Consider the following 24,983-nt stretch of genomic DNA (forward strand, 5'->3'; position numbering starts at 1 on the left):
AAAACAGATAACAAAAAAAGTATGAATCCTGAATTGTGTCCCAGGTGTTCAAATTCCCATTAGAGTGAATTGAGAAGTTGATTTGACTAAGTTGTCCACAACAGGAATAGTAGATACCCTAGGGTATCCCATCTGATCATATTCATGTTTACATTCCATAAAAGTACAAATCTCCCATGTCCTTCTTTACTGTCCATGTCAATTCTCAAGGGCACTTCAAATGAGATTCCAGACCCATGCATGGACAAGTTAATCAAGACTTTAGTCAACACCATCTGTGAGATTATTCTTCATATCACTTGCATTACTTTTTTCAGCAGAGCAAGCAGGAGAAATCATTGTGAAATCTCATCTGCTGCTTTTCCTTCTGGAGGACCTACAGAAAAGTAACATCTTTCAGACCTCCACCCTCTGTCATACGGAGCTGAAATGGGTCACACAAAACTCAAGTGAATCCAAAAATCTGGGCTAATCATTACTTTGGGAGGGATATATCAATCAATCATTCTCATTGAAATATGTCAATGACTCAGAGAAGTAATATCAAGAAATCCCTTTGGACTTCAAGTGAACACTGTACAGATCAATGAGTATTAAGATCTCAGAATCTATATATTCTTATATATGTTCACACAATAATACTGCACCTAAACTGTAATGCAATCAGATTGCAATGGAAGCTGTTACCTTCATCTCCAGTTGCCGTACCCATACGATGTTATTGACAACCTCAGAAAGGTTTTTGCCTGACAGAGGTCCAGAAACATCGCCAGGAACACCGTGGCATCGAGTTTCAAAGTCTGTCTGATAGTCTAACACAAGCAGATGATTCATGTTAGACCAGAAACTTAACAGAACAAGCTTGAATTTATTACTGCAGTTACAGAAACATACTGGATAAATTTACATAGTTCATTAGTAAATAAAGAATTCTATTACTTGCAAAAATATTAATGCAATTTAAGACTGTTAGATAACTTTTACCTTTGACATAATCTTGAAGTCTTGCTAGCAATGTTTCCCTTTCAAAAAGCAGTTCTTTGCTTGTATTTGGATGCTTTATCAGTTCCTTATATTTCTGAAATGTTTGAAGAAGCTGAAATATGAAATTTTAAAGAGTTGGCTTATGGCTGTTTATAAATACAATCTTTGGCTGTAAGTATTTATTCCTTTGCTTAAAACTTACTGCTTCTGAATACAGCAACTTTGTCTGTAGGGAGGTTTTCAGATTGCAAAAATAACTGTACCTGTTGAGGACTGTCTTGAATTTCTGAAATAAATTTCTTCAGTTTGATTGCCATTTTTTGTTCTGCGGGTGCAATAATTCTCTCAAATTGAGAGACAGCAGCTTTCCATAATGGCTACAGGTAACAAGTATACGTGTTAGTTTAAGAGCATTCAAATAAATAAATAAAAAAGACAAAGTTTGATTATAAATTAAAAACAAGCAATATACCTCTGTATAAGGATTGCAGTGTACAGGATTTAGGCCAGCAAAGGGCTCGAACACGTGAGCAAGGTGTAGATCATTTTGTTCTCCAGATGGCAAAAAGTATGTCAGTTTTTCATGCAGTGTTCTAACAGTTAACACCTGCAACAGGAAAATAAATTATACATTCGACATACATAAAACTTACATTTAAAGCAAAAGCACATAAGCAGCATGATGTCCCTCTACCTTTTATAGTAAGTTTTTAAAGGCATATACAAGCTTTTTTACAGAATGCTTGCTCTGAAAAGGCTATAAGAAGTGGTTTATTTTCCTTTTTTAACTTAAAACCACAGCATTTAATTGTGTCCAGTGAAATAGATTATAATAAGTAGTCTTACATGGTAATAAGTGATAAATTAAAAATAAAAAAGAATGAGCATTACCTCATCAAGGCGCTTGCAGAGTTCAATTAATGATTCAGGGATATACTTCTCATTTTTCCATTGATGCAGAGTACAACGTTGCCATAGCTGTCCAGTTAAGTACTCACAAGCTGACACCCACTGCTCACAAATTAAGATGCCAGCCTTTGTATTTTCTTTAACAATGTGAAAAGCATCCTCCCACAGATTCAAAGTTGTTAGTTTTCTCTGAACATATCTACCCAGACAGCTACCTGGAACACAAAGTAGGCAAAAGCAATATACTCTTTATCCAAAATAATTCCTTTAAACTCACAACGAGCTCCAACTACAGTAACTCCTCCCTACACACGCAAACAGCATCAGGAAAGTTCAGTATCTTACAGTGGCGCAAAGATGTGGGACTGCTGTCATGACAATGAGGAAAGCAACCTCTCTGCACGTCCTGCCCTCACTTCCATACAAACTGAATCCACTTTTGAGTTTTTATGCAATTAAATTTTACCCTCTGGGAAAAAAAAGACAAGGAGTCAAACCTAGAATCATAGTGGCTGGAAAGGATCTCTGAAGACCAGCTCATCCAACCCTCTGCTTGATGTATATGTACATGCTCACTGCAGGGATGCTGGACTAGATGACCTTCAATGCTCCCTTCAGCTGAAATGATTCTATGATTCTAAAGCAAGTTTCCTACAGTAGGTTACACGGGAAATCCTACAGGTGGGTTTTGAATATCTCCAGAGGAGACTGCATAATCTCTTTGTGCAGCTTATTCCAGACCTGTCACCCTCAAAGTGAAGAAGTTTTTCCTCTTGTTTCTGTGGAACTTCCTGTGTTCCAGTTTGTGCCCTTTCCCCTTGTTGTGTCAGCAGGCACCACTGCAAAGAGCCTGGCCCCATCCACTTGGCTCCCACCACTTAGATATTAATAAAGTATTGTTAAGGTGCCCTCTCAGTCTTTTCCAGGCTCCAGTTCCAGGTCTCAGCCTCTCCTTGTAGCAGAGATGCTCCAGACCTCTCATCATCTTTGTGGCATTGCACTGGACTCTCTCCAGAAACTCCCTGCCTTTCTTGAACTGGAGAGCCCAGAACTGGACAAAGTACTCCAGATGTGGCCTCACCAGGGCAAAGTAGAGGGGGAGATCGCCTCCCTGGACTGCTGGACATGTTCTTTATAATGCACCCCAGGATACCATTGTCCTTCTTGGCCCCAAGGGCACACTGCTGGCTCACAGCCAGCCTGCAGTCCACCAGAACACCCAGGTCCTTCTCTGCAGAGTTCCTCTCCAGTTGGTTAGCTCCTAACCCTAACAGAGGCAAGACAAACATAATCCACAGGCTGGAAGGTATAAATCTCCATGTTGATATTATTTATTGTCTTCCCAATTACCTGAAAATATCAACCACAACTGGTTTAATTACTGGACACCACAAAGCAAATAATATTGATGGATCTTAATTACAACGTGCAAGCATCTTAACACTGTAAGCTAGCAGCGGGGTCTTTAAAAGGAGGAAGATGTGTGCTCAAAGATTCATTTTACTTTTTCCTCAAATTATTATTTAATAAAAACTGCATAAGGATTTACCTATTACATCCAGGAGATTACGCATGCGTGGCTGTGGATAAGGATCATGTTCTGTTTGCCTCCATACATTGTCAACAGTATCCTTAGTGGTTTCCACTAAATCCACAACTTCAAGTAATGAGAGACTATCTAAGTTGTAATAATGCTAGGAAAAAAATAAATATAATCACTTTGCAAATAATGTCATAGAAACATTTATACTTTACAGCAGCTAGTAATTGCTATAATTTCCTGTAGTCTGCTGCATAATAGGATATGGAAGAATCCTCTCAAAAAAACATTAAATATTAGTTTAAGCTTATTCATGTAAGGAACGATTTGATAACAGCAGCTCAGTTCAACCAAGTGCTCTCCTAAAATTTTGCACAATACAATCAGTTAGCATGAACAAACTGTAGCATTCTTATATCTCCACAGCAGCTGTTAGGATTTAATGGTCAGATCTCCTCCCCGTTAACTTTGGGCATTCCCCTGCACCACTGTCACTTGGTACTACATAAATGACATTTTAAGTCAAGTTTTTTGCCTAAGAAAAATTAACTAAATAGCCATATAGTCATATCTTTGAACAAATTATAATATGCACTGCCTTGCGTTTCATAAGATCTCTTTTCAACTATGTCTAAAAAAATATCACTGATTATATAAAAGAGAACATACTTTTGCAAGGTCTTCAAATAGGTCTTTGAAATGAGAAGCTCTCTCTTTACCATGCAATTTATTTCCATGCTGAGCACATTCTTTCCAGAACTGAAATTCATCTATTGGTGTAAGGATAGCTGCAGATAAGAACAGAGTGTGTTTAAATATAGAATAAACGAATGTTCACTAAATACTGTCAGTCAGAACATACTTATAAAGTAAATTTTTGCCTTAGAATTCCCTGATTACCCTTCAACTTCTGATTCAAATGAAATGCAGCATCAAGTTCATACCAAGAGACCAGAGCTGACCACCACCAGTTCCAAACTACAGATGACAAGATGCTGCACAATTCTGCTGGCACTGGGATTATGAAGACTGAAAATTCAGTCTATCAACGATTTACTCCCAATTTGAAGTCAGCTGCATTTATTATAGCAATATAATTAATAATGTTGATTACTACAAAATTAGTGGTATTAATAGCATGATAACTAATTATAAAAAGCATAATTGCCAAACAAACCTTGCACATCATCTTCAGTGAATTCTGTTCCTGTACAATTAGGATCTGATCTTCTGAGCACAGTACTCAAACCTGCTTCGAGCTCGCTTAGAAGTTTCTGGAGTTTGGGATCCAATGTTTTACTCCATTTTTCATCCTACAGTAAAAATGTCACAAGATGTGACTCGGAAGAATTACTGCTATTTCCCCTTAATCAAAATAGAATCATAGAATCGTGGAATTACTCAGGTTAGAAAAGGCCTCACAGATCGTCAATCCAACTGCAACCTAACCATACTACCCCAACTCTAACAACCTTCTGCTAAATCATGTCCCAGAGCACCACATCCAAACAGTTTTTAAACACATCCAAGGATGGCGACTCAGCTGCCCACATAATGAGACACTACAATTAATGTCAAGGAACAGCATCTTCTGTTTCTGCCCCCAGCTACAGTAAACAAAGTCCTGTGGATTCCACATTTCTAGTCAGGCACACACATGACCAGAAAGAATCTTCCCATTACCCAGAGTGCTATGGCAAAAGTGTCTTTTTTTAACTCAGAAATTAGAACTATCTTTCATTACTCAACCTCTTAAAATATATAAATATCTTACACTCAAAAATATATGTCAGAATAGTTAAGATATGCTGTGGATTTCTGATTTTTCAATTTAAATCTACAGACTGTTTAAATCAGTGTATTTTTCACCTTTAGCAATACCGGTGCAAAAACTTGTCTAACAGCTTGATAAAGGCTGTTAATTGGTGAATCCAGCATAGATGACACAAGGATATTACTGTGAAGATTATCTTCTGTAATTACATCAGGTCGCAGCTTGAAGAACACCAGCACATTATTCTTTGAATCAGTAGTTTCAATCTGTAATAGTGAAAGGAAAAAAAGCACACAGACAAAAAAAAAAAAACAGCATTTGTTTAGAAAACTCTCCCTGACTGCATGTTATACTAGATTACTCTTTAAATAAATGTTTTACATCAAGGAAAATAACATAAAATACCACATTATTCCATACAGGTTCTGATAAAGAGAATCACAGAATGGCCAGGGTTGGAAGGGACCTCAAGGATCATGTATCTCCAAATCCCTGCCACATGCAGGGCCACCAACCTCCCCGTTTAATACCAGACCACGCTGCCCAGCGCCCCATCCAACCTGGCCTTCAACACCTCCAGGGTTGGAGCATCCACAACCTCTCTGGGCAGCCTGTTCCAGCACCTGGTACTGCTGGTGCTGTTCCAGTACCATAACACCCTGGTAGTATTTAATTTGCACAGAAAATCAAAATTTTTATTATAGTCCTACCTGAGTTGGCAAGAACGTGAAATGTAAATTCCAACACTTTTTCATCATAAAATATCCACAAATACCTATTTTTCATTTTGAAAGCTTCACTTACCATTTTCTGTGGACAAAATAGAAACTCACTCTCGTTTGTGTGTAGAGAAGATTGAACAAGAAGGATTTAAACCCTTATCTGTTTGTTTGGTTTTTTTTTTGTCACATTTTTACACTGCATAACTTTGAAAACACTGTTCTAAATACTCAGTATTGACTGCCCAAGTCTGCAGTTATAGAATTCTACTGTAATTTATGAATAATTCAAATAAAGGCATGCCTCTTCATCAGTAAAATCATTAAGTTGTTCCACAGCTCTTGTCACTTTCACATTTCCACTTATGGTCACAATTCTAAACATTACCTCAAAATATGTACTGAAATCTGTGGCAAAAAAAGAATCCATAAAACAAAAGAATGTTCTTAAATATTTAATGCACTGGGCTTGACAGTCTGCACCACCAGATGTGGTGAAGAACTCATTGAGAACAGTCCTATGGACAGAGACTCGGGGGTCCTGGTGTAGGAGAAGCTGGACATGAGCCAGAGCCAGCAGTGTGCTCCTGCAGCATGGAAGGCCAACTGTGTCCTGGGCTGCATCAACGGAGGGGTGGCCGTCTCCTACCTGGGACAAGAAGGTGATGGTTCCCTCTACTCTACCCTCATGAGGCTCTACTTGGAGTCCTGCATACAGGCGTGGGACGCCCAGCTCAGGAAAGAGGGAGCTGTTGATCAGGTCCAGAGGAGGGCCAAGAAGATGACTAGAGGATCGTCCTCTTAGGAGGAAAGGCTGCGGGAGCTGGGCTTGTTCAGCCTACAAAAGAGAATGCTCTGGGGAAACCTCATTATGGCCTTCCAGGACTTGAGCGGAGCTCAACAGAAACAGAAAGGAGACTGGCTTTTTACATGGTCTGCCATCAACAGGTTAAGGCAAATGGCTTTGAACTAAAAAGAGAGGAGATTTAGATCAGAAATTAGGTGGAAATTTTTACATTTGGAGAGTGATGAGGCCGCAGCACAAGCTGCCCAGAGAAGCTGTAGCGCCCTATCCCCAGAGGGGCTTGAGGCTAGGTTGGATGGGACACTGGACAGCCTGACCTGGTGGGTGGCAACGTGCCTATGGCAGGGAGTTGTAAACGGGACGCTCTTTGAGGTTCCTTCCTTCCAGCCCAAAGCACTGTATGATTCTACGTAGATCCCAGCCCATGAGTTCACAGCTCACAGCGCTACCCATCAGTGCACCAAGAGCCGCACCGACACATCGGGCACCGCAGCCCACCGGCACAACAGCACGAGAGGCCACACGAACCCCGCTTCGCCCCTAGCTGCCGCCGCTCTTCAGCTCGCTGGCCGCACACCGACCCCGCAGCGCCGGGACGAGGCGCTCAGCAGGGCGCCGCACACCGCCAAACCTCGCTCCGCTCACGGCAGCCCGCCGAGCGGGCTCGTCACACGGCGCTCGTCACACACGGCCCGGGCCGCCGAGGGCAGGCGGCGCACGGCCGTACCTTGTTGGAGGCGCTGAGCCCGCCGCCCGAGCGCTGCACGACCAGCAGGAACTCGCTGCCGTCGTCGAGGAAACCGCTCAGCTCGGGTCGGGCGCGGAGGGCGGCGGGAGCCGCGGCCGGGTCCAGCCCGAAGTAGTTCGCGGCCGTGGCCGAGATGAAGCGCTTCCTCGGGTCCGCCTCCGCGGCCATGACTCCGGAGCCCGCAGCCGTCCCGGCGTCGCCGGGCCCCGTTTCTATGGCGACCGCAAATGGCGGCGGTCCCCGAGAGGAGGGAAGCGCGCGGCCGGCACCGCCCCTCCCCCGTGGGCGCGGTCTCCGCGGACGCCCCGCCCCCCCGCGGCGCTGTCACTTCCGTGTCCGTGCCGTCTGCGTCCGGGTCGCCGCCGTTCCCTCCGCAGCCGCTGCCGCCCGGTTCCCCGTTCCCGCCCCGGGCGCGAAGCTCACTGCTCGGACCGGCGCGGCGGCGGCGGCGGGCCCCGGCCTGGCCCGGCCCGGCCTGACCCAACTAGACCCGGCCGAGCCCAGCGGGGAGGGGACCAGCAGCAGCGGGGTGAGACGGGGCCGCTCTCGCCTCCGCTCTCGCCCGACAGCAGCGGCAGGAGCGCTGAGCCCGGGGGGCCCAGGCGGCGAGCCCCGGCACCGGGGCGGCTCCCGGCCGGAGCAGAACGATGCCGGTGAAGAAGAAGAGAAAATCCTCGGGGCCGGCGGCGGCGGACGAGACCGGCCTCAAGAAGTGTAAACTCGGCAGGTAGCGTCTGCGGCCGGCGGGCCGGGCCTCCGGCGGCTGTTACCGGTTGCGGGTCTCGCGCCGGTAGGCGGGCGGGGAGCGGGGATCGCCCCCCCTCGCCACCCCCCCCCCTTCCGCCCCCCCCCCGCCCGTCTGCCCGACCGCGGCGGTGCTGGCGGCGGCCGCTGAGAGCCGCAGGAGGAGCGCTGCGGAGCTGCTCGTGTCCCGTGCGGGCTTTGCCTGCCGCTGTAGCGTGGGGTTCGAGTGCAGCCTGTCTTCTGCCTCGCCCTGAGCTCTCGCCTACTGCGGGCTGCTCTCCTCTTTCGTGCCGTTGGCTGTAGTCGGAGGGCCGGCGCTGAAATGGTCAGTGTGCCCCTAAGCAAAATCGGGAACGGTTTCATTAATAAAGGCAGGTAATAAAACCCGTTAAAGTAGGTTCCCTGCAATAGGTTGCACAGGAAAGCACCCGGCTGGAAGGAGACTCCCCAGTCTCTATGGGCAGCCCGTTCCAGTGCTCTGTCACACTGGCAGTAAAGAAGTTCTTCCTCATGTTTGTACCCAACTTCCTGTGTTCCAGGCTTTGCCTGTTGCTCCTAGTTCTGTTGCTGCATGTTGCTGGATAGAGCCTAGTCCTATCGACTTGAGCCTTGTACTCTAGCTATTTATAAACAGTGATTGTACTTTAGATGTTTATCAACAGTGATAAGATCCTCGTCAGTCTCCTCCAGGCTCAGCAGCCCCAGGTCTCTCAGCCTTTCCTCATGCTGGAGATGCTCCAGGCCCCTCATCGTCTTTGTGGCCTTCTGCTGGACTCGCTCGAGTTCCATGTCTTTCTTGAAATGAGGAGCCCAGAACTGTACAGTGTTCCAGATGTGATCTCACTGTCCAGATCCAAAAGAGTTTTGTTGATTGACATGCATAAAGAGGCCGCTTGAGCCATGGTGCCTGAAAATGGCCATTAGAATGCTACAGCGTAGCAGCAGGAGCATCCCATGTGGCTTTCTGTAAGAAACCGCAGGGGTTCTCTATCTCTGAGAACTTTCCAAGCATAATAGTAACGTAGCAGTTACAATAAACATCCTGAAGACATTAGAGTACAACAACAGACTTCTGAAATCAGTGCTACGGGAATGGCTTTTGCAAGAAATTGCGGCGTAGGCTCTTCCTCTTAGGTCGACCAAACTTGAACTTAGAGCAGAAGCACCTCAGCTTCTATTTTGTTATGACTATTTACTGTGGATAACTGCTCCAGAGGCCACTTATTGCGGGTGTTGATGATCTTTTATTTTCAGTCTGGACTTATTCAGAGCCACTACTTAATAACCGTTCTGCTAACATTGTAATGGAATCATAGAACAGCCTGAGTTGGAAGGGATAGTTGAGTCATGCTTTATGTAGTGCTTCTTTCTCTTGGTTCCACCTCTTAGGGCATTCGGAGTGAGCATTTGTCTTTTCTGATGCTTTACTTTGTGAAGCAGTCTAAATTCTTCTGGTTTGTATGACAGATTTTCAGTTTCCTTGCCTATCATAGCCATTCTCTGCAGCTGTTCCAGTTTCAGTTCTTGAACACTGATAACCAAAAATGAATATTTGTATTAGCTGGTCACAAAATGGTGAAGATAGGAGCATTTCTAATGGAGTGTTTAAATGCAGCAATATATTGCTAATATTATTTAATGAAACATCTATATGTCTATAGAAATAGCTATATGCTAACGTGACTGAAACCAACACACAGTAGTATGGCTCTTCCTTCGTAGTGACTAGTGTTGTTAAGGGCCTTTGGCTATTTGTGTTGTATACCTTGAATTGTAGCTTTCAGAACTTAAGGCTTCATCTTAGTGCTGCTTTTTCTCCTAGGGAAGCTTAAAGCAATATGTAGGAGCTGAAATTGACCAGCACCTTTAGAATTGAGCCATTCTTTTTTTGTTTGACATTTTTATTTTTAAAATGGCAGTCTTGGTATGAGGGGATTTAAAATTATGCAGCTCCAACTACTTTCACCAAGTTCTTAGAAGTAATCATAGCACATTCTAGAAGTACTCTGTTTGAGAGGAGAATGCTTTGTAAAGGTGCTTCTTACTGAATAAAGATGTTTTCATGTAGTCATGTTTTTACTGGAAACAATCCGTTATGTTGTGCATTCTTTTGAAGAATGCTAAGTTACAAAAATTGGCTTCCTAGATGAAAAGGATATTGTGGCACATAAGGAAGGTAATGTAGGGAGTGGGAGCTGCTTGTGCACAGCTGTTTGGGTCTTTCCATAGGCTGTATAATACTATTCTTGTATGTGCACCAAACAGCCATAGAACTTAGAGATTTAGTTACATGCTTAATATAAACAAGCTGACCGAGTTTTCTTCCCAAATTTGGGTGCCTAAATATAAATAGCCTGACTTTTAAATATGTCAAACTGCAGCTCCTGATGACCTAAATTGGATCTGTGCATATTCAGCACCCTTGATTGAAGATCATGCTGTTTATTAGAGACCAACATTAAAGTCTTACATATATTTGTGTGTGTGTGTGTGTGTGTGTGTGTGTGTATGTGAGTAGCTAAGGCATTTGAGTTACTAAGAGGTGACGTTTTGAACACCTGCATGTGGATTTTTGGTTTAACATCTATCAGGTAGCAGTATTTCAGCATATCAATAAAAGTCATAGTTGGAATAAATCAGACTAAGGTAAGGTTGTTTTCCGAGGTAATTCCTTGTTCCAGTGAGTGTTGAAATAGGACGACTGACAATTGCCTCTTAAATTCAGCTTTTTTGTGTATATTGACTTCATTAAACAGTTGGCTTAATTTGAGGTAAAAAATAAACAGAATGTAACTGGTTTCCCATTTCTCACATTAAAATGACACTTCTTGTCCTTCTGTTTCTATAAGCTATTGCAGGTCACAAGCATCTGGTAAAGTAATAAGCGGAGAGGAACATTTTTCAAGCAAGAAGTGCCTAGCATGGTTTCATGAATATGCAGGTAATATGCAGTATATTCTTATTTAAAATGGCATGGCTTTGTTTAAAACAAATAAATACGTCAGATATTATTTGCATTTTTGCTTTGTGTCCTCATGGAGATGTAAGTATGTCCATATACACTTGAATTCATTTGGCTTTTACTAGCACATTCTCTTCTTGTCTTTGTCTTCTTGTTTTTCTCTTCTTCCTCTGTGCTTCATAATTTTACATGGCATTTGTCAAAATAAAATGACTGATGTTTCATGGTATGCAGTGTTGAACTGAGGGATTCTGCTGCTCATTAGGAAAGGACAAGTAGAAGTTGGGACCATGAGCATTTAGATAGAAATTTATTTCTCCAGTGTTCTTGTTTGTAATCAAATTGGAATGATAATGAAATAACAATTAATGATCTCAGCTCCATGTTTTCATCTTTTAGAAAAAGGTTGATAGATGTTTATACTGGTTCTGCTGAGAATCTGTCCTAACATGTTTTATGTCATAAATAACCAAGGTCTTGTTCACAAGTGCTGGAAGTACCCTCTTGTGAATAAATTAACTCACTACCCAAGTAGTAGCTGCCTTGAGAAAATGTCTAATGTATATTGCAGCACTCACTGAACAATTATAATTAGTAAATAAACTGCAGTATGATTAGAAATTCTGCATCTGTAAACTATGATCAGTTTCTTTTCTTACGTAGTCACTAACTAAAGTCCATCTTAGCTAAGTGGTGACTAAAATTCTTTATTGCCTCAGTTCTCAATATGAAATGAACTGGTGTTTTATCTTACAGGGATTGGTTTGAGGCTATGATTCAAAACCAGTCCCTTACTGACAGTGTTTCCAGAGTAATGAACTACTCTTGATTCTAGTAATCTGCATTCTCAATTAGATTTGAGCTGTATTGTTTTGAAGTCTTTCCTGTGGAAAATTTCCTCTCTGTTCTGTTTATTTTCTTCTTACAATGCAAGTAACTCAAGTGCCTTTAATCTTTTAAGGCTTATATATTTTATTGTTGTTCAATCAAGAATTCATTGTAGGGAGTCATAATTGTTAGTTAACCAGTAATCTAAATATGCCATATCTTGTATCTTTTCATAATTTAAACAGAGAAACAGAACAGCTTTTTTTCTTTTTCTTTTTTAAAGTAGCAACATTTCTCAAACATTCTGTGGTATTTTGTTCTTGAGCACACAGCCTTTGCCGTTTACATGGGCTCATGTTCATTAAAGCAGTGTTAACATCAAGATCTCAAATGTGTACAAAACAGCATGTCAGAAAGCCCCCTGATAATATTGGGTTGCCTGGAAGTTTTTGGAACAGGCTTAGCAGAAATAGCTGAAACCAGAGGGGCTCAGGGAAACAATCCATTTTGCAGTATCTGTATATGCTCTCTAAATACAATCTATTGCTGCTTTTTTAGGCATTCTTTGTGTTATAAGTGAAAGGTAACAACATAATATTAAGTGTTCTGATCTCAGTTCTTTTCATTGTAGCCAAGGCTTTTATTACTTTTTGCCCAGCATTTTTTTCAGATTTATTATACTGCTTTGTTCATAAAGGGTTAATATTTATTATAAGAATCGTCATCTGCAATGTTAGAGCAAACCCATAATGCCAACAGGTAGGTCAGACAGATGTAGGGGTTTTTGTGCTGGTAAAATAACTATTTGGAGAACATTATTCATAGGGCAGAGATGGCATTCGCTGAGTTTAGCTGTGTCTGTGTGAAGCTCAGTGGATGCTTCTGAAAACCCACATAAGTGAAATAAAATAGTTGTACGCTGTTCTGGGAAGGCAATTCACAGCAGTTCTGCATGCCTTTTGCTTTTGGTCCTTACAGCTATGTCATTAACAAGCATTTCATACCTGTCTGCATGTTGCAGCTGATACAATGGCTGTAATACAAAATCTAATTAATAAAGTAATGCGGTGTTCTTAAAGATAGCTTTTATATAAGCTATAAAACATTGTATAAGTATAAAACATTGTCTAATTCTACCTTGGAATGTGATAATTCAAATGTAATTTACATTCATTAAATGTTACTTCTATTTCATTTTGGTTTGTTTTTGGTTCCGAAGGTCCTGACGATGTTGTGGGGCCTGAAGGAATGGAAAAGTTCTGTGAAGACATTGGTGTCGAACCTGAAAATGTAGGTTTCTTTCACAATACTAATCACACTTTTACTGGATTAGACTTAGTTCCATGTACAGCTCTTCGTTTCAGTAAGCAGAGTTGCATATCTTGTTTGAATGTTTGGAGTTTTCTTCAAAAGAAGTCTAGAAATCAATTTTTTCTTACATACTAACTCCGTTTTTTTTCCCCTTGTTTGTTTCCACCAGATTATTATGTTAGTTTTAGCCTGGAAGCTAGAGGCTGAAAGCATGGGATTTTTTACCAAGGAAGAATGGTTAAAGGGGATGACCTCATTACAGTAAGAGGGTTTTTGTTTGTTTTTCACATATCAAATTTGAATGTTCTATTAAATTTTTATACCTGTACCTTAATGAATCTTGCCCACTATTTCTTGTATGTTGGCAATGAGACACAGAAGCTCTTGGTTTTTAGGTCTGGTTTCAGTCACCAGCTGAAGTAGCTATTGTATTTCATCAGATTGGGAATCTGATGGCTTCACTAAAAGTTTGTCTAATCTTAATCAGGTTTTGATGGCATGTTAAAATACCAGTTATCAGATACGTGTTCAAGAACATCTCAGATCTGCTTCTATCTCAGCACTGGTATTCTGAGAATCTGGTTACTGATATCCAAGCTTTAGAGATGAGGCCTATTTTCTATAATCTACTGTTTATTGTTATTATCTACTAGATGCAGGTCAGAAGCCATTTTTAATTGCTTAAGTTGAATGATGCTTTTTCAGTTTATAAGTAGATTTCTCAAATCCTCCTGTGAGTAGGATTTTTTTTTTTTTTTAAATGCTAAAGAGATGCCTGTTTGTATAACTGTTAGCTTTTGGTGAGGCTAGGCTCAGCTGTTGTTTTGTTATTTATGAACCTTAGGATTCATTAATGTTTCAAGGGTGACTTGTTATGATACCACATTCAGTTAAACTGTATTCATTTTATGTACTGTAGTAAATAAATATAAGTCAATTCTATAAGGAACTTAATTTTTATACCAACTAGAAGGCTTCAAAAATCAGCCAGTCTAGCTGATTGTGTGCACAGACATGCATGGCGTATGGCAACTCTTCAGAGCCAATACTGTAGACTTAATTTCTGTCTGTAATAATCTAGTGTAATTAAGAATTAAATATTCATTTTAAGAATAGAGCTCATCATCCTGTAGATGTAATGTATTTAAGACAAAATATATATTTTACTTTTATGCATCTCTATATAAACAGACATAATTGAAGCACCTACCTAAGCCTAAAACAGTTACTTGGGGGGAGCAAAACAGTGCTATGGCACCAGGCTGTAGGCTAAGCATCTGGTCAACCTGTGACACTCATATGAAAGAACTGAAGGCTCAATGGCTTAAAAAAGCAGAAATCTGTAGACTTGTGTTCTTTGTGCTTTCTGGGAATGGGGGATCATAATAGTGGGCTCTACAGGGATCAGGGGACTCCAGGTTCTTGTTAAAGGTTTGACAGAAGTTTTGAAAGAGAAGGATTTACGCTATTAGACCAGCAGGATCATTATATTCTTGTACAGCATTATTACAGTTTTGCGTGGAGAAATAACATTGCAAGTATTAAAAGCCCAGCATGTGTCTTAAGTCTGAACTGTACTACAGAATCTTTATTTCAAAATGCGTGGAATACCTTGTCACGTAATTGCATCGTCAGCACTGGGTGGAATTCAGGTCAAGACATCTAAATGTGTGGTTAATGTGCAACAGCTGGATTTCTTATGCTCTTACTGCAGTTTCTCTAGATCTGGTGAATGCATTGGAACGTAAGGTGGCGTTCAGTGTACACCAAAGCCTGGTGTGCTGGCCGGTTTGGTCAGCTGAATTACTCTTGTGGGTTGGTTGGCTAGAGCTCTATGAATGGCAGCACATAAAGCTGAAGACATCAAAATCTAAGCTTTTGGCTGCAATTAAATGCCAACATTTGAATGCCTGAATCTTGAAGTAGCATTCTTCATTTGCAGGATTGTTTCTTTTAATCTGTGGCTTTGTGATACACTGATGAAATTTCTTCTTACAGAGGAGAAAAATAGCTATGTGTTATGGTATTTACTGTCAAAATTAAGGTGGATCATGCATTAAATGGAAGTTGATCATACTTAAGTTATGGAAGCAAGGATTCTAGTATGTCATGTTGGTGGGGTGGTCCATGACATTTACATATATATGAAAGCTGGTTCCCTGAATCTACACTAATCATCTGAATGTCTGAAACTCTTCTCATTGTCAGCAGAGCGCCTCAGCTGCACAACTTATTTCAGCTCTTTTAGATGCCTCGTTAGGATGAATTGAGTAGCCCTTAGCAAGTGACTGCTTACTTACATTTTGCTTTCAAGTTTTTGGAGACTGAATAACTCGAGCATTGAACTCTAGGTATATGACAAATAGTGGAGAAGGAGATTTGTGTGTTTGTCAGCTGTGGGCTCCACATACCCACAAAGTAAAACATCTAGTTGCAATATGAAGGCTGTCACTGCACTTGCTGTTAATAAAGGACTGTCTTGGCACTTTTTTTTTTTTAATATGAAAACTTGATTCCCACTGATCTCAGTCATCTTCATGATGCAGACACAGAAACAGCTGTGTTTATAAAAGAGTGGTTTGGAAACTACTTAGTGCACCAGTGTGAACAGAATCACTGACTGAGTGTGGAAGTGGCTTTAAATGATATGTCCCTGTATCAGACCTCAGAGCAGTGTGTCTGAATGTGATCGATTAAACTGCTGGGTTTTAAATAGGTTGACAATAGCTCCGCAGTAGCATCTTGAAATGTAGCGTGCTTTCATTTATTCCTTAAATTTTTTTTAAGGAAATTACTTTTGTGTTATAGTATGTATGAGTGAATCATGGAATGGTTTGGATTGGAAGGAACATTAAAGACCACGTAGTTCCAACTCCCCTGCTGTGGGCAGTTCTGCCACCTGCTAGATCAGGCTGCCCAGGGCCCCGTCCAACCATGCCTTGAACATCTCCAGGGATGGGGCACCCATAATGTCTCTGAGAATGTTGTGCCAGTGCTTCACCTCACTCTGAGTAAAGAATTTCTTCCTAACATCTAACCAGAATCTCCCCTCTTCAAGTTTTAAACTGTTATCCCTGTATTCCATGACAAAGAGTTCCTCCCCCAATTACTCTGCAAGCCACTTGTGAGTATCCGAAGGCCTCTATAGTGTATCCTCAGAACTTGTCTAGCCTAAATAACCCCAGTAACACCAGCTCTCAGCCTGTCTTCATCGGAGAGGTGTTCCAGCCCTCTAAGCATCCTCGTGACCTTCCTCTGGACCTCCTCTAGCAAGTCTGTGTCCTTGTGCTGGGGGCCCACTTGTGATACTGCAGGTAGGGGCTCACAAGAGCAAAGTGGAGGGGTAGGATCACCTCCCTTGGTCTACTGGCTGTGCTTCATTTGATGAAGCTATGATATGGTCTTCTGAGCTGCAAACACACATTGCCAGCTCTTGCTGAGCTTTTCATCAACCAACATCCTGAAGCCCTTCTCATCAATGCTGCTCTCAATCTGTTTTCTGCCCAGCCTGAGTTTGTGCTTAGGGATTGCCCCAACCTAGGTGCAAAACTTTGCATTTGATAGCGCTGAACTGCATGACGTTCACATGGGCATCTCTCTCCAGCCTGTACAGGTCTCTGTGTGGTGTCACTTTCCCTCAGCATGTTGACAGCACCACTCAGCTTTGTGTCGTGGGCTGACTTGCTGTGAAGGCACATTCAAACCCAGTGTCCATGTTGCTGACCAAGATGTCAGTTAGCACTGGTACCAGTACTGATTGATATTACCAATTACAGAATAGACAATAATAGCAGTTTCACTTTGTGTTTACACTTATATTTGAGCAACTTTAACAAAGTGTTTTGTAGGAGACGTAGGTATGCTGACGTTTGTGTGTATTTTATGATAGATAATCTCAGTTGAGTTTTAAGTTGTTTATTTTGTTAATAATATAAACATCATATCTTATAATTTAAATACGGAACATAATTAGGTAATTGTTTATTTAGCACTAAACTTAGCTTGGACTTTGCCCTGCTTTACCTACATGCTGCTGGAGACAATAACAAAAGCGTTCCACTGAGCAAAAAGGCTTCACTAGCTGGAATCATTACATGTTTCTCATTGCAGCTGTTCTGATAGAGACAGACCTGCATGTGTGCTTGCATGTACTAGCAGAACTGATGAACAGGAATATCAGCTGCAGGGAAAGTTCCCCATCAAGGTGCAGCATCTTGGCAGTGTGCTGCAGGACTCCTGAAATGCCCTTTGCTGAGGGCTTCTGGTGCAAGTCCTTAAAGAATATGTTCTCTGAGAGGCAGGCTGCCAGGAGGCAGACGGGTACCCCAGAGGAAGTATTTATGCATATATCTCTGTGTTTATGAAAGTACTGCTTCTGTCAAACAGAGAACAGAAGAAGGTGGATTTTTTTAACCCAACACAGCTGTTATTTTTATAAAAATAAAATGTGATTATAATGTAACAACTGTTCTTTTAGAGTGAGCCTTTTCCACAGGATTTACACGAGTAAATTACATTCTCCAGTGCCAGTGTTGGTGAAGCGAACCAATTTTTTATTATGAAAGAAGTGATTGCTAGGTAAAGTACAGGAAGACTTCCCTTCCTGGGATTAGTAATAGAGAGGGTTTTTACCAAAGGGTTTTCATACCAACTAACAGACTGGTAAATCCTTGCTCAACTTGTGAGTTTTCGGTTCAATAGCTACTGACTAGTCCAGGTGATACGGGCTTATCAGAGCTTGTGTTTATCAGTCATAAAACACTCCCAGACCTCACTAAGTTTTGCTAAGCACCTGTTGAATCCTGCTGCTTGCACAGGTATGGACTTGGAAGTGTTTTTTAGTTTTTGGTTTTTTTCCCAAAGGTGTATGGAACAGAATCTAGCTATAAGTAAGGGCTGTATCACTTCAGTGCACGTTGAGTACTGTTGTCTACAAAGTTAAGAATGATTGAAAGGTAAGGAAATGATGGGTATGGCATGGAAGGACTTTTTTTAGAAGTACAGTTGATGGATTTTTAAAAAGCTGATATTGCTGATACTTTAAAAAAAAAAATCTTGTTTACAGAACCTCAGCAGTCGTCAGCTGCAAATTTCTGAGCATGTCCAGTGTTCACATCACCTCCACAGCATTATGAATGCTGGAGGGGAGCTCTGTGGAGAGGGACCTGGGTGTCCTGGTGGACGACAGGTTGGCCATGAGCCAGCAGTGTGCCCTTGTGGCCAAGAGGGCCAATGGCATCCTGGGATGCATTAAAAAGAGCGTGGCCAGCAGGTCGAGGGAGGTGATCCTCCCCCTCTACTCTGCCCTGGGAAGGCCTCATCTGGAGTACTGCATCCAGTTCTGGGTTCCCCAGTACAAAAAAGACAGGGATCTCTTGGAAAGAGTCCAGCGGAGGGCCACGAAGATGGTGAAGGGCCTGGAGCATCTCCCCTATGAAGAAAGGCTGAGTGAACTGGGTCTGTTCAGCCTTGAGAAAAGATGACTGAGAGGGGACCTGATCCAGGTCTATAAGTATCTAAGGTGTGGGGGGCAGAATGGCGAGGCTGGACTGTTTTCAGTGGTGAGTGGAGACAGGACAAGGGGAAACGGCCGGAAACTGCAGCATAGGAAGTTCTGCACAAACATGCGCAAGAACTTCTTTACGGTGAGGTGACGGAGCACTGGAACAGGCTGCCCAGGGAGGTGGTGGAGTCTCCTTCTCTGGAGATGTTCAAGACCTGCCTGGATGCCTACCTGTGCGACCTGCTGTAGGGAACCTGCTTTGCAGGGGGTTGGACTCGATGATCTCTGGAGGTCCCTTCCAACCCCTACAGTTCTGTGATTCTGTAATTTGCTGATTGTAGTTACTTTTATTTTTATTTTTTTTTACTCTTCTTGGCATTTTTCATGGTCTAAATGTTTTGTTTTGAACTTCTAACACCATTTGTTCTCCTTTATTTTAAGGTGTGACTGTACAGAAAAGTTACAGAGTAAATTTGACTTCTTGCGGTCACAGTTGAATGACATCTCATCCTTTAAGAATATCTACAGATATGCCTTTGATTTTGCAAGGGTAAGGCTACTGGCATCTTAGAGAAGTTATAATTTGAGTTGTTCAGTGAGTTTGTACTTCAGTGTTCTTGTGCTTTCTTTATGTAACTCTAGGACAAAGACCAGCGAAGTCTTGATATTGATACTGCAAAATCCATGTTAGCGCTTCTGCTTGGAAGAACTTGGCCACTGTTTTCAGTATTTTATCAGTACCTGGAGGTAGGCGTTTCCTTGAGTTTTAGAATGATAGAATGCTAGTTGGGCTGTTTCATGAGAAGATTTCAGGATTTGTGGTGTTTGGGTCAAGAATGTATCCAGGTTTCTCCTTTTCCCTTCCTCAGGCTCCTTCTGAAACAGTGATGTTCTTATATACATCACAGATCACTTTTCCTCTCTCCCCTTCTCCAATCGAAGGCAACAAAATTCCATCTTAATTAGGCAATAAAGGTAAAATTAGTAGAGCCTGTCTCTTTAGCTACACGTGTTAATTTCAAATCTGCCTTCTGTAGATAATGATGTGTAGGTACCTTAAGCTCTGACTGCCTCTGGAAGATTCTTCTTAGCCACAGGCAATTTAGTAGTGTAAATGTATATATGCTGCTCAGCATACTAGGCTTGGGACATAAAATCAGTGATAAGTTGGAGGAAAGTATGTGTCCTTACAGTAATGCTACTTTACATCTTGGAGAAAAGATTCCTGCAGCTGTTCATTCTGGAAATGCACCTGTGCTAAGCATGCCTCACTTGAGGGCAAGATAAAAACAGGTTTTTGAGGCTTCAGAATACAGTGAACTTATTTCAGTTTTGCTCTGATCTTCTTTCAAGAAACTATTTTCTGTAATTTTAGAGCTATAGAATATGTGCTGCATAGTCTTCTAAAAAGTGGAAAACCAAGGGAGAGAGTAGCTGTTGTTGCCCACTGAATTGTTTTTTAGGAACTGAGTGAAGATTACAAATGAGAGAAAACTGGAAAGAACGTGCAGCATTTTAATGTTGGCATTTTAATGTTTTGAAATTAAACTCTTTTCCTAGCAATCGAAGTATAGAGTCATGAACAAGGACCAGTGGTACAATGTGCTAGAGTTCAGCAGAACTGTCCATGCAGATCTTAGCAACTATGATGAAGATGGTGCATGTAAGTAATCGTAACATTTCATTAATTCAGCTATTATTGTTAGCATTTTTAATTGGCATAAAACATGAGTACATTAAATAGCAGAAGCAGTACTTTGAAGGGAAAACTAATTATTTTCCAGAAACACATAGATAACTGTCCTAACAGCCACTCGTTTCTGAACTGCAGGTACTAATTTTAGAAGCAAGTCTGTGGCATGACGATGTACCTAAGCCAACTTATATCCACTTAAGGATCTAGTAAAGCTGCTTACTACAGGAAAACACTATTTGCAAGCTAAACTGTAAATAGCAAACTCTTCTTTTACACTTACACGTGATGAATTCTAGTTAAATTATAAAGTAGCCTAGCTGCTGGTACTTGAGAAATGCTTTAGGGAGCTTGAAGTCTACACTTAGCTGATAGTCAGGCCTACTATAACTGAATTGCAGTGGTTATCTCCCATTTTATTCTGCGTTTCTAATTGTGTAATTCTGGAAGTTCCAGCAAGAAGGAGTCACTTGCCCCATTTTAGAATATACTCTGCTGCTTTCCATTCAGTTCAGCACACCTATTATGCGTGTTAAGAATACCTTTTTTTGTAGTTCAGTGTGTAGTGTTATTCATTCCACCCTTGGATTGAAGTGATTGTAGTCATCTCATGTCTTCATAAGTGTTTGGCTGTAAGGGTTAACGTGCATGTTGCCTAGGCTCAGTTTTAACCTCTGTATGTTAAGAGAAAATGTTTGAAGGACTCTGGTAGATGTTACTCTGAGTTTCTTCCTTTTGCAGGGCCTGTACTTCTGGATGAGTTTGTCGAATGGCAGAAAGTTCGTCAAGCGTCATAGCAAGAATTCAAAAGAAAATGCAAGTTTTTTTGGTGCCCGCCTGTACACAAACTAATGAGAAAAACATCGGATTGCATTTTCATTTTTATGAAAGACTTTACAGTAATTTTTTTCCTTTTCTAAGGAAGTTTTCTTGTTACATGTGATATGGGCATTTGAACCACACCTCTTCCGAGACTGAAAGTTGGAGTTCTTGTTTTGAGTCTTACATTTATAGCATTTCTTTCAGAACAATAAAGATTCAGATTTGTGACAAAGGCCTAAAAGTGAAGAATGTCCCTTGAATGTGAGTGTGGTGTCTATTTCTAGAACCAAATCTTTAAAATGATCTTTCTCAGAAGTGCCCTTTGTTATGATTTATTGAGACCTTAAAAATGCTTACCTGGCACTGTTGCTTGCTGGCAGTATGATTGTCTTGTGAAAGAAACGTTAGAAAGAGTGACTAATTATTTGAGCCCTGGGTGGGGGTGTGTTAATTTGAGTATTAAGTATTGGTCATGGGTTGTGCCACACTTTTCAGCTCCTTCTGGAGATAAAGGCCTTAAGCTCTGTTTTGTTCTGTTCTGTACTCACCCAGTGGCATGGCATTTAATGGCAGATGCTTTGTTAAGCAGAAAGGTGTGGAGCTCACGTGTGGCTGTGGATGCAGGGTAGCTGGAAACTAGTTACCTGTACTTCAGATGTCAAACAAAGGTACTCTGATACCGTACTGCAGTTCCAAATTTCTATTACAACTTAGACTTTGAGTTGCTTTGGAACTTAAGAAGTGCAATTTATATATAAAAAGGGAAAGCTGGAAAGACCTGCCTTCAAGCTTTGCTTCTTTCATGTTTTAGACTGGAAGCATTCACAGCATGACTTTCTTTTACCTCTCTTGAAGTTTTTCTGTGATGTAAGAAAGACTTAAATCATCTGTTTTTGACCCGTATGTAACAGGCTATTAATTTTTACCCTGTTATTCATGTGTTGAGAACAATAATTACTGTGATTGCCTGTTTAGGCAGTTTTTGTGACAAACTTCAACTTTATTTAAAGGTTGTCACTCCATCTTTCTGCCCAGGAATCTGAATGCCATCTTTGAGAAGAAACAGGATTTTAATGAGTAAATATAAGAAAACAAAATGGAATGAGAGAATGAAGCATTTGTAACTTCTACTTCATTATATAATTATATTATTTAGACTGTGATAATGCCATGAGACTCCAGATCAAGGCCTCATTGTGCCAAATACATCAACAGCTTGAAATGAGAATAGACAATGTAAGCTAGGCATGACTTGAAGATCTTTGCCTCAGGGAAATTACTTCTGTTTTGCACATCCCTTATTCAGACTAAGTGTGAGTTTTTCTATCATTAAGGAAAGCTTCATTCCCAAGACAGTGGATTATTTTTTTTTTATTTTTATTCAGTGGTGGGAGAAGAGTGGGAGGGAAGGGTGAAGAGAGGAAGAAATAGCAGTAGGAAGTGGAACAAAATAGAAGCGTGCCCATGCTCTCATTCTTTTAAAGGAACACCTTTGCTACTTGCCACTCTCTGAAGCTGCTTGCTGCTGGGGCTGCAGATGGCATTGTCAGTCAGTGGTGTTCCCTGGGCCTTTCCGCAAGTCACCTGATAGTGCAGCTGAGCCTTAGAGGTATGGTTCTGCCCAAGCCAAAAAAGCTTTGGAACGAAGAAGAAGCTGAGATACTGGCAGATCGCTGTGCTCATACAGTGGCTAGTGTCTGTGTGCATGCAGACCCATGCACTGCAGCTGGTCCATTTTTCCACCTTTCTTAAGGAAAGTACTTAATTTCAGACCTTGCAAAGACTCCAGCAGTTCTCTTAAATAGGTTTCAGGTTGTCTGTTTGCTGATGATTCTGATTTCTCCCGTAACAGAGTGCCTTTTGTTTGGAAATTGCCCTTCCATACAGAAACTCAGTGCCAGAATGAGAGTAACTTCAAGAGTCCCAAAAACAGTGAATTGAATTTCTGAGGTGCACAGGATAAAGATACACCAATTAGATCTAGGGAAGTACTGCTGTATATTGAATCTCTGCAAGGGCACTGATTCTGAAATGACTTTCTAAAATTCACTTCAGTGACTCTTCTAGCTTAGTATATTTAGACCCAGTTATAACTGGAAAATTCTCTTTCCAGGAGTTTTGAATTACAGGTAGAAGTTGAACATTTTCTAGTGTGGTTGGGGGTAAATAAAGAAAAAGGAAAAAACCCACACTTTTTTAGGTAATTGCAAGCTGTTCTGAATTCAAGTTAAACCAGTTGGTCTTAGAGGCTGGTGTTAGTGTCTAACAGTAGGAGTGATGCATCTACCATCCAAGACAGTCAAGTACTTACAGTTAAGGTGTAAGATGCTGTGTGATGTATCATTTGTATCTCTGTTAAGGTTTTATCAGTATTCCTCTAATAAATCCACATTTCAGGGATTTATAACTTGGTTGTGTGCGTGATGGAAAATCATCAGTTACTGTAAAACTTTGACTGGGAATGAATGTATTTAAACGACTTAAAATCAATATAGTTTTTCAAATTTGAATAAAATAGGACTTTAAGTTATGTTTTTGTGCTCTAAACTGCAATCAGATTTATTGTTTAAATGTGAACTAATGGCTTGTACAGTTTCATTGTGAGCTGGTCACTTTTCCTAGCTGTCTTTTTTTTTTTTAATTAAATCACCTTACATCTTTCTGTGGATAAGTGCCAAAAGTTGTTTATTTATTTTTTGTTCTGTTTTGTGCACATCCACAAGCCAAAACTGAGTTCAGCTGAATGCTTTCATTAACCTTTACATTTTAGTTTTGCTTTGCTCAGGTGCATTTTAATCTCTCAAATGAGGAAGTGACACCTTTTCTGCCGTATCTTACGGTGAAAGTTCACAAGTGAAATATGCTGCCATAGCTATGACAAATAATAAAAGCAAAGGTAAAATGTCTTCCACAACTAAATCACAGTGATGTCTGTCTTGGTATTATAAACTTTGCTTTGGTCTCACTTTTAATTTCTTTACATTAATTCTCTTCACATAGCTAAATTTTTCTCAGTTCTTGAACAACAAAGTTTTGGGTTTTTAATCTGGAAGCACCCACCTGTTCATGGAAAAAGCCATACTGGTAGATTGGAATGTAATATTTCTTCTATGTAAAAATGTGATTTTTGAATTAAACAGTCATGTATGTTTACCTATGTTCTTTAACTGTATCTGTACTTTTAATCACATTTATCTTTACTGTTTAACCATATAATTCTTTACTGATGGCTGTAATTTCACATTTCTATATAGTGGAACTTGAATTTTGCGTTTAGATACAAATTTGGTACCGATTCACAGATTTTCATTCCCCTCCCCTGAAGGGGACACTAGTCTATATTTTGGTTGTTAAGGTATTTTTTCCTATCTTTGAAAGCTTTGAGCTGATACATTGATACTGACCACAAAAAAAAAAAAAAAAAAAAAAGGGACCATAAGTTTAATGTTTCTAATGTTTTGTTCATTATTCTTATAGCTGGTGAACAGTTCTTTCAATGCAATGTGTACAAACTTGTACAGGTTTAGCTTTGTAGAGTATGACGAATAAAAGTGTTATGTAATAGGGCAGAACAAATCTTTTTTGTCATGCTGCCTTTTTTAGGTTTTTGTTTGTTTTGTGAGCGTATAACTGTTATTAAT

The 24,983-nt window shown here is 40.8% G+C and overlaps 2 protein-coding genes across 6 annotated transcripts in view; one reads left to right on the forward strand and one right to left on the reverse strand.

Moving 5' to 3' along the window:
* The window catches only part of DYNC2H1 (dynein cytoplasmic 2 heavy chain 1), a 137,547-nt gene extending 129,829 nt beyond the window's left edge, over positions 1-7,718 (reverse strand). For all 4 annotated transcript variants that reach the window (XM_048936129.1, XM_048936118.1, XM_048936140.1 and 1 more), the window contains exons 1-10: positions 7,459-7,718; positions 5,303-5,473; positions 4,611-4,746; positions 4,103-4,221; positions 3,443-3,587; positions 1,876-2,108; positions 1,457-1,591; positions 1,248-1,361; positions 985-1,096; positions 688-812 (exon numbers count right to left, since the gene is read on the reverse strand). In XM_048936129.1, coding sequence (XP_048792086.1) covers positions 688-812; positions 985-1,096; positions 1,248-1,361; positions 1,457-1,591; positions 1,876-2,108; positions 3,443-3,587; positions 4,103-4,221; positions 4,611-4,746; positions 5,303-5,473; positions 7,459-7,647 — 1,479 coding nt within the window. In that variant the 5' untranslated portion in view covers positions 7,648-7,718. The remainder of the gene's footprint in view (positions 1-687; positions 813-984; positions 1,097-1,247; positions 1,362-1,456; positions 1,592-1,875; positions 2,109-3,442; positions 3,588-4,102; positions 4,222-4,610; positions 4,747-5,302; positions 5,474-7,458) is intronic.
* Positions 7,719-7,825: 107 nt separating this feature from the next.
* DCUN1D5 (defective in cullin neddylation 1 domain containing 5) lies at positions 7,826-23,519 on the forward strand. Of its 2 annotated transcripts, XM_048950134.1 has the most exons (8): positions 7,826-8,206; positions 11,073-11,164; positions 13,233-13,303; positions 13,494-13,585; positions 19,269-19,377; positions 19,470-19,574; positions 20,388-20,490; positions 21,262-23,519. In XM_048950134.1, the coding sequence occupies exons 1-8, from the start codon at positions 8,127-8,129 to the stop codon at positions 21,315-21,317; spliced, it is 708 nt and encodes a 235-aa protein (XP_048806091.1). In that variant the 5' UTR covers positions 7,826-8,126; the 3' UTR covers positions 21,318-23,519. The 2 variants fall into 2 exon arrangements, with proteins under 2 accessions (XP_048806091.1, XP_048806101.1); XM_048950144.1 differs by lacking the exons at positions 11,073-11,164; positions 13,233-13,303; positions 13,494-13,585.
* Positions 23,520-24,983: the final 1,464 nt, after the last annotated feature.

This window comes from Lagopus muta, chromosome 1 (assembly GCF_023343835.1).
Source record: "Lagopus muta isolate bLagMut1 chromosome 1, bLagMut1 primary, whole genome shotgun sequence".
Classification (NCBI taxonomy): Eukaryota; Metazoa; Chordata; class Aves; order Galliformes; family Phasianidae; genus Lagopus; species Lagopus muta.

Excerpts from the sequence above, each read along its gene's own strand:
- DCUN1D5 (XM_048950134.1), top strand. The coding sequence starts at position 8,127 with ATGCCGGTGAAGAAGAAGAGAAAATCCTCGGGGCCGGCGGCGGCGGAC. Across the intron at positions 11,165-13,232 it reads ATGGTTTCATGAATATGCAG|GTCCTGACGATGTTGTGGGG; the intron begins GTAATATGCAGT and ends TTGGTTCCGAAG. Across the intron at positions 19,575-20,387 it reads TATTTTATCAGTACCTGGAG|CAATCGAAGTATAGAGTCAT; the intron begins GTAGGCGTTTCC and ends CTCTTTTCCTAG.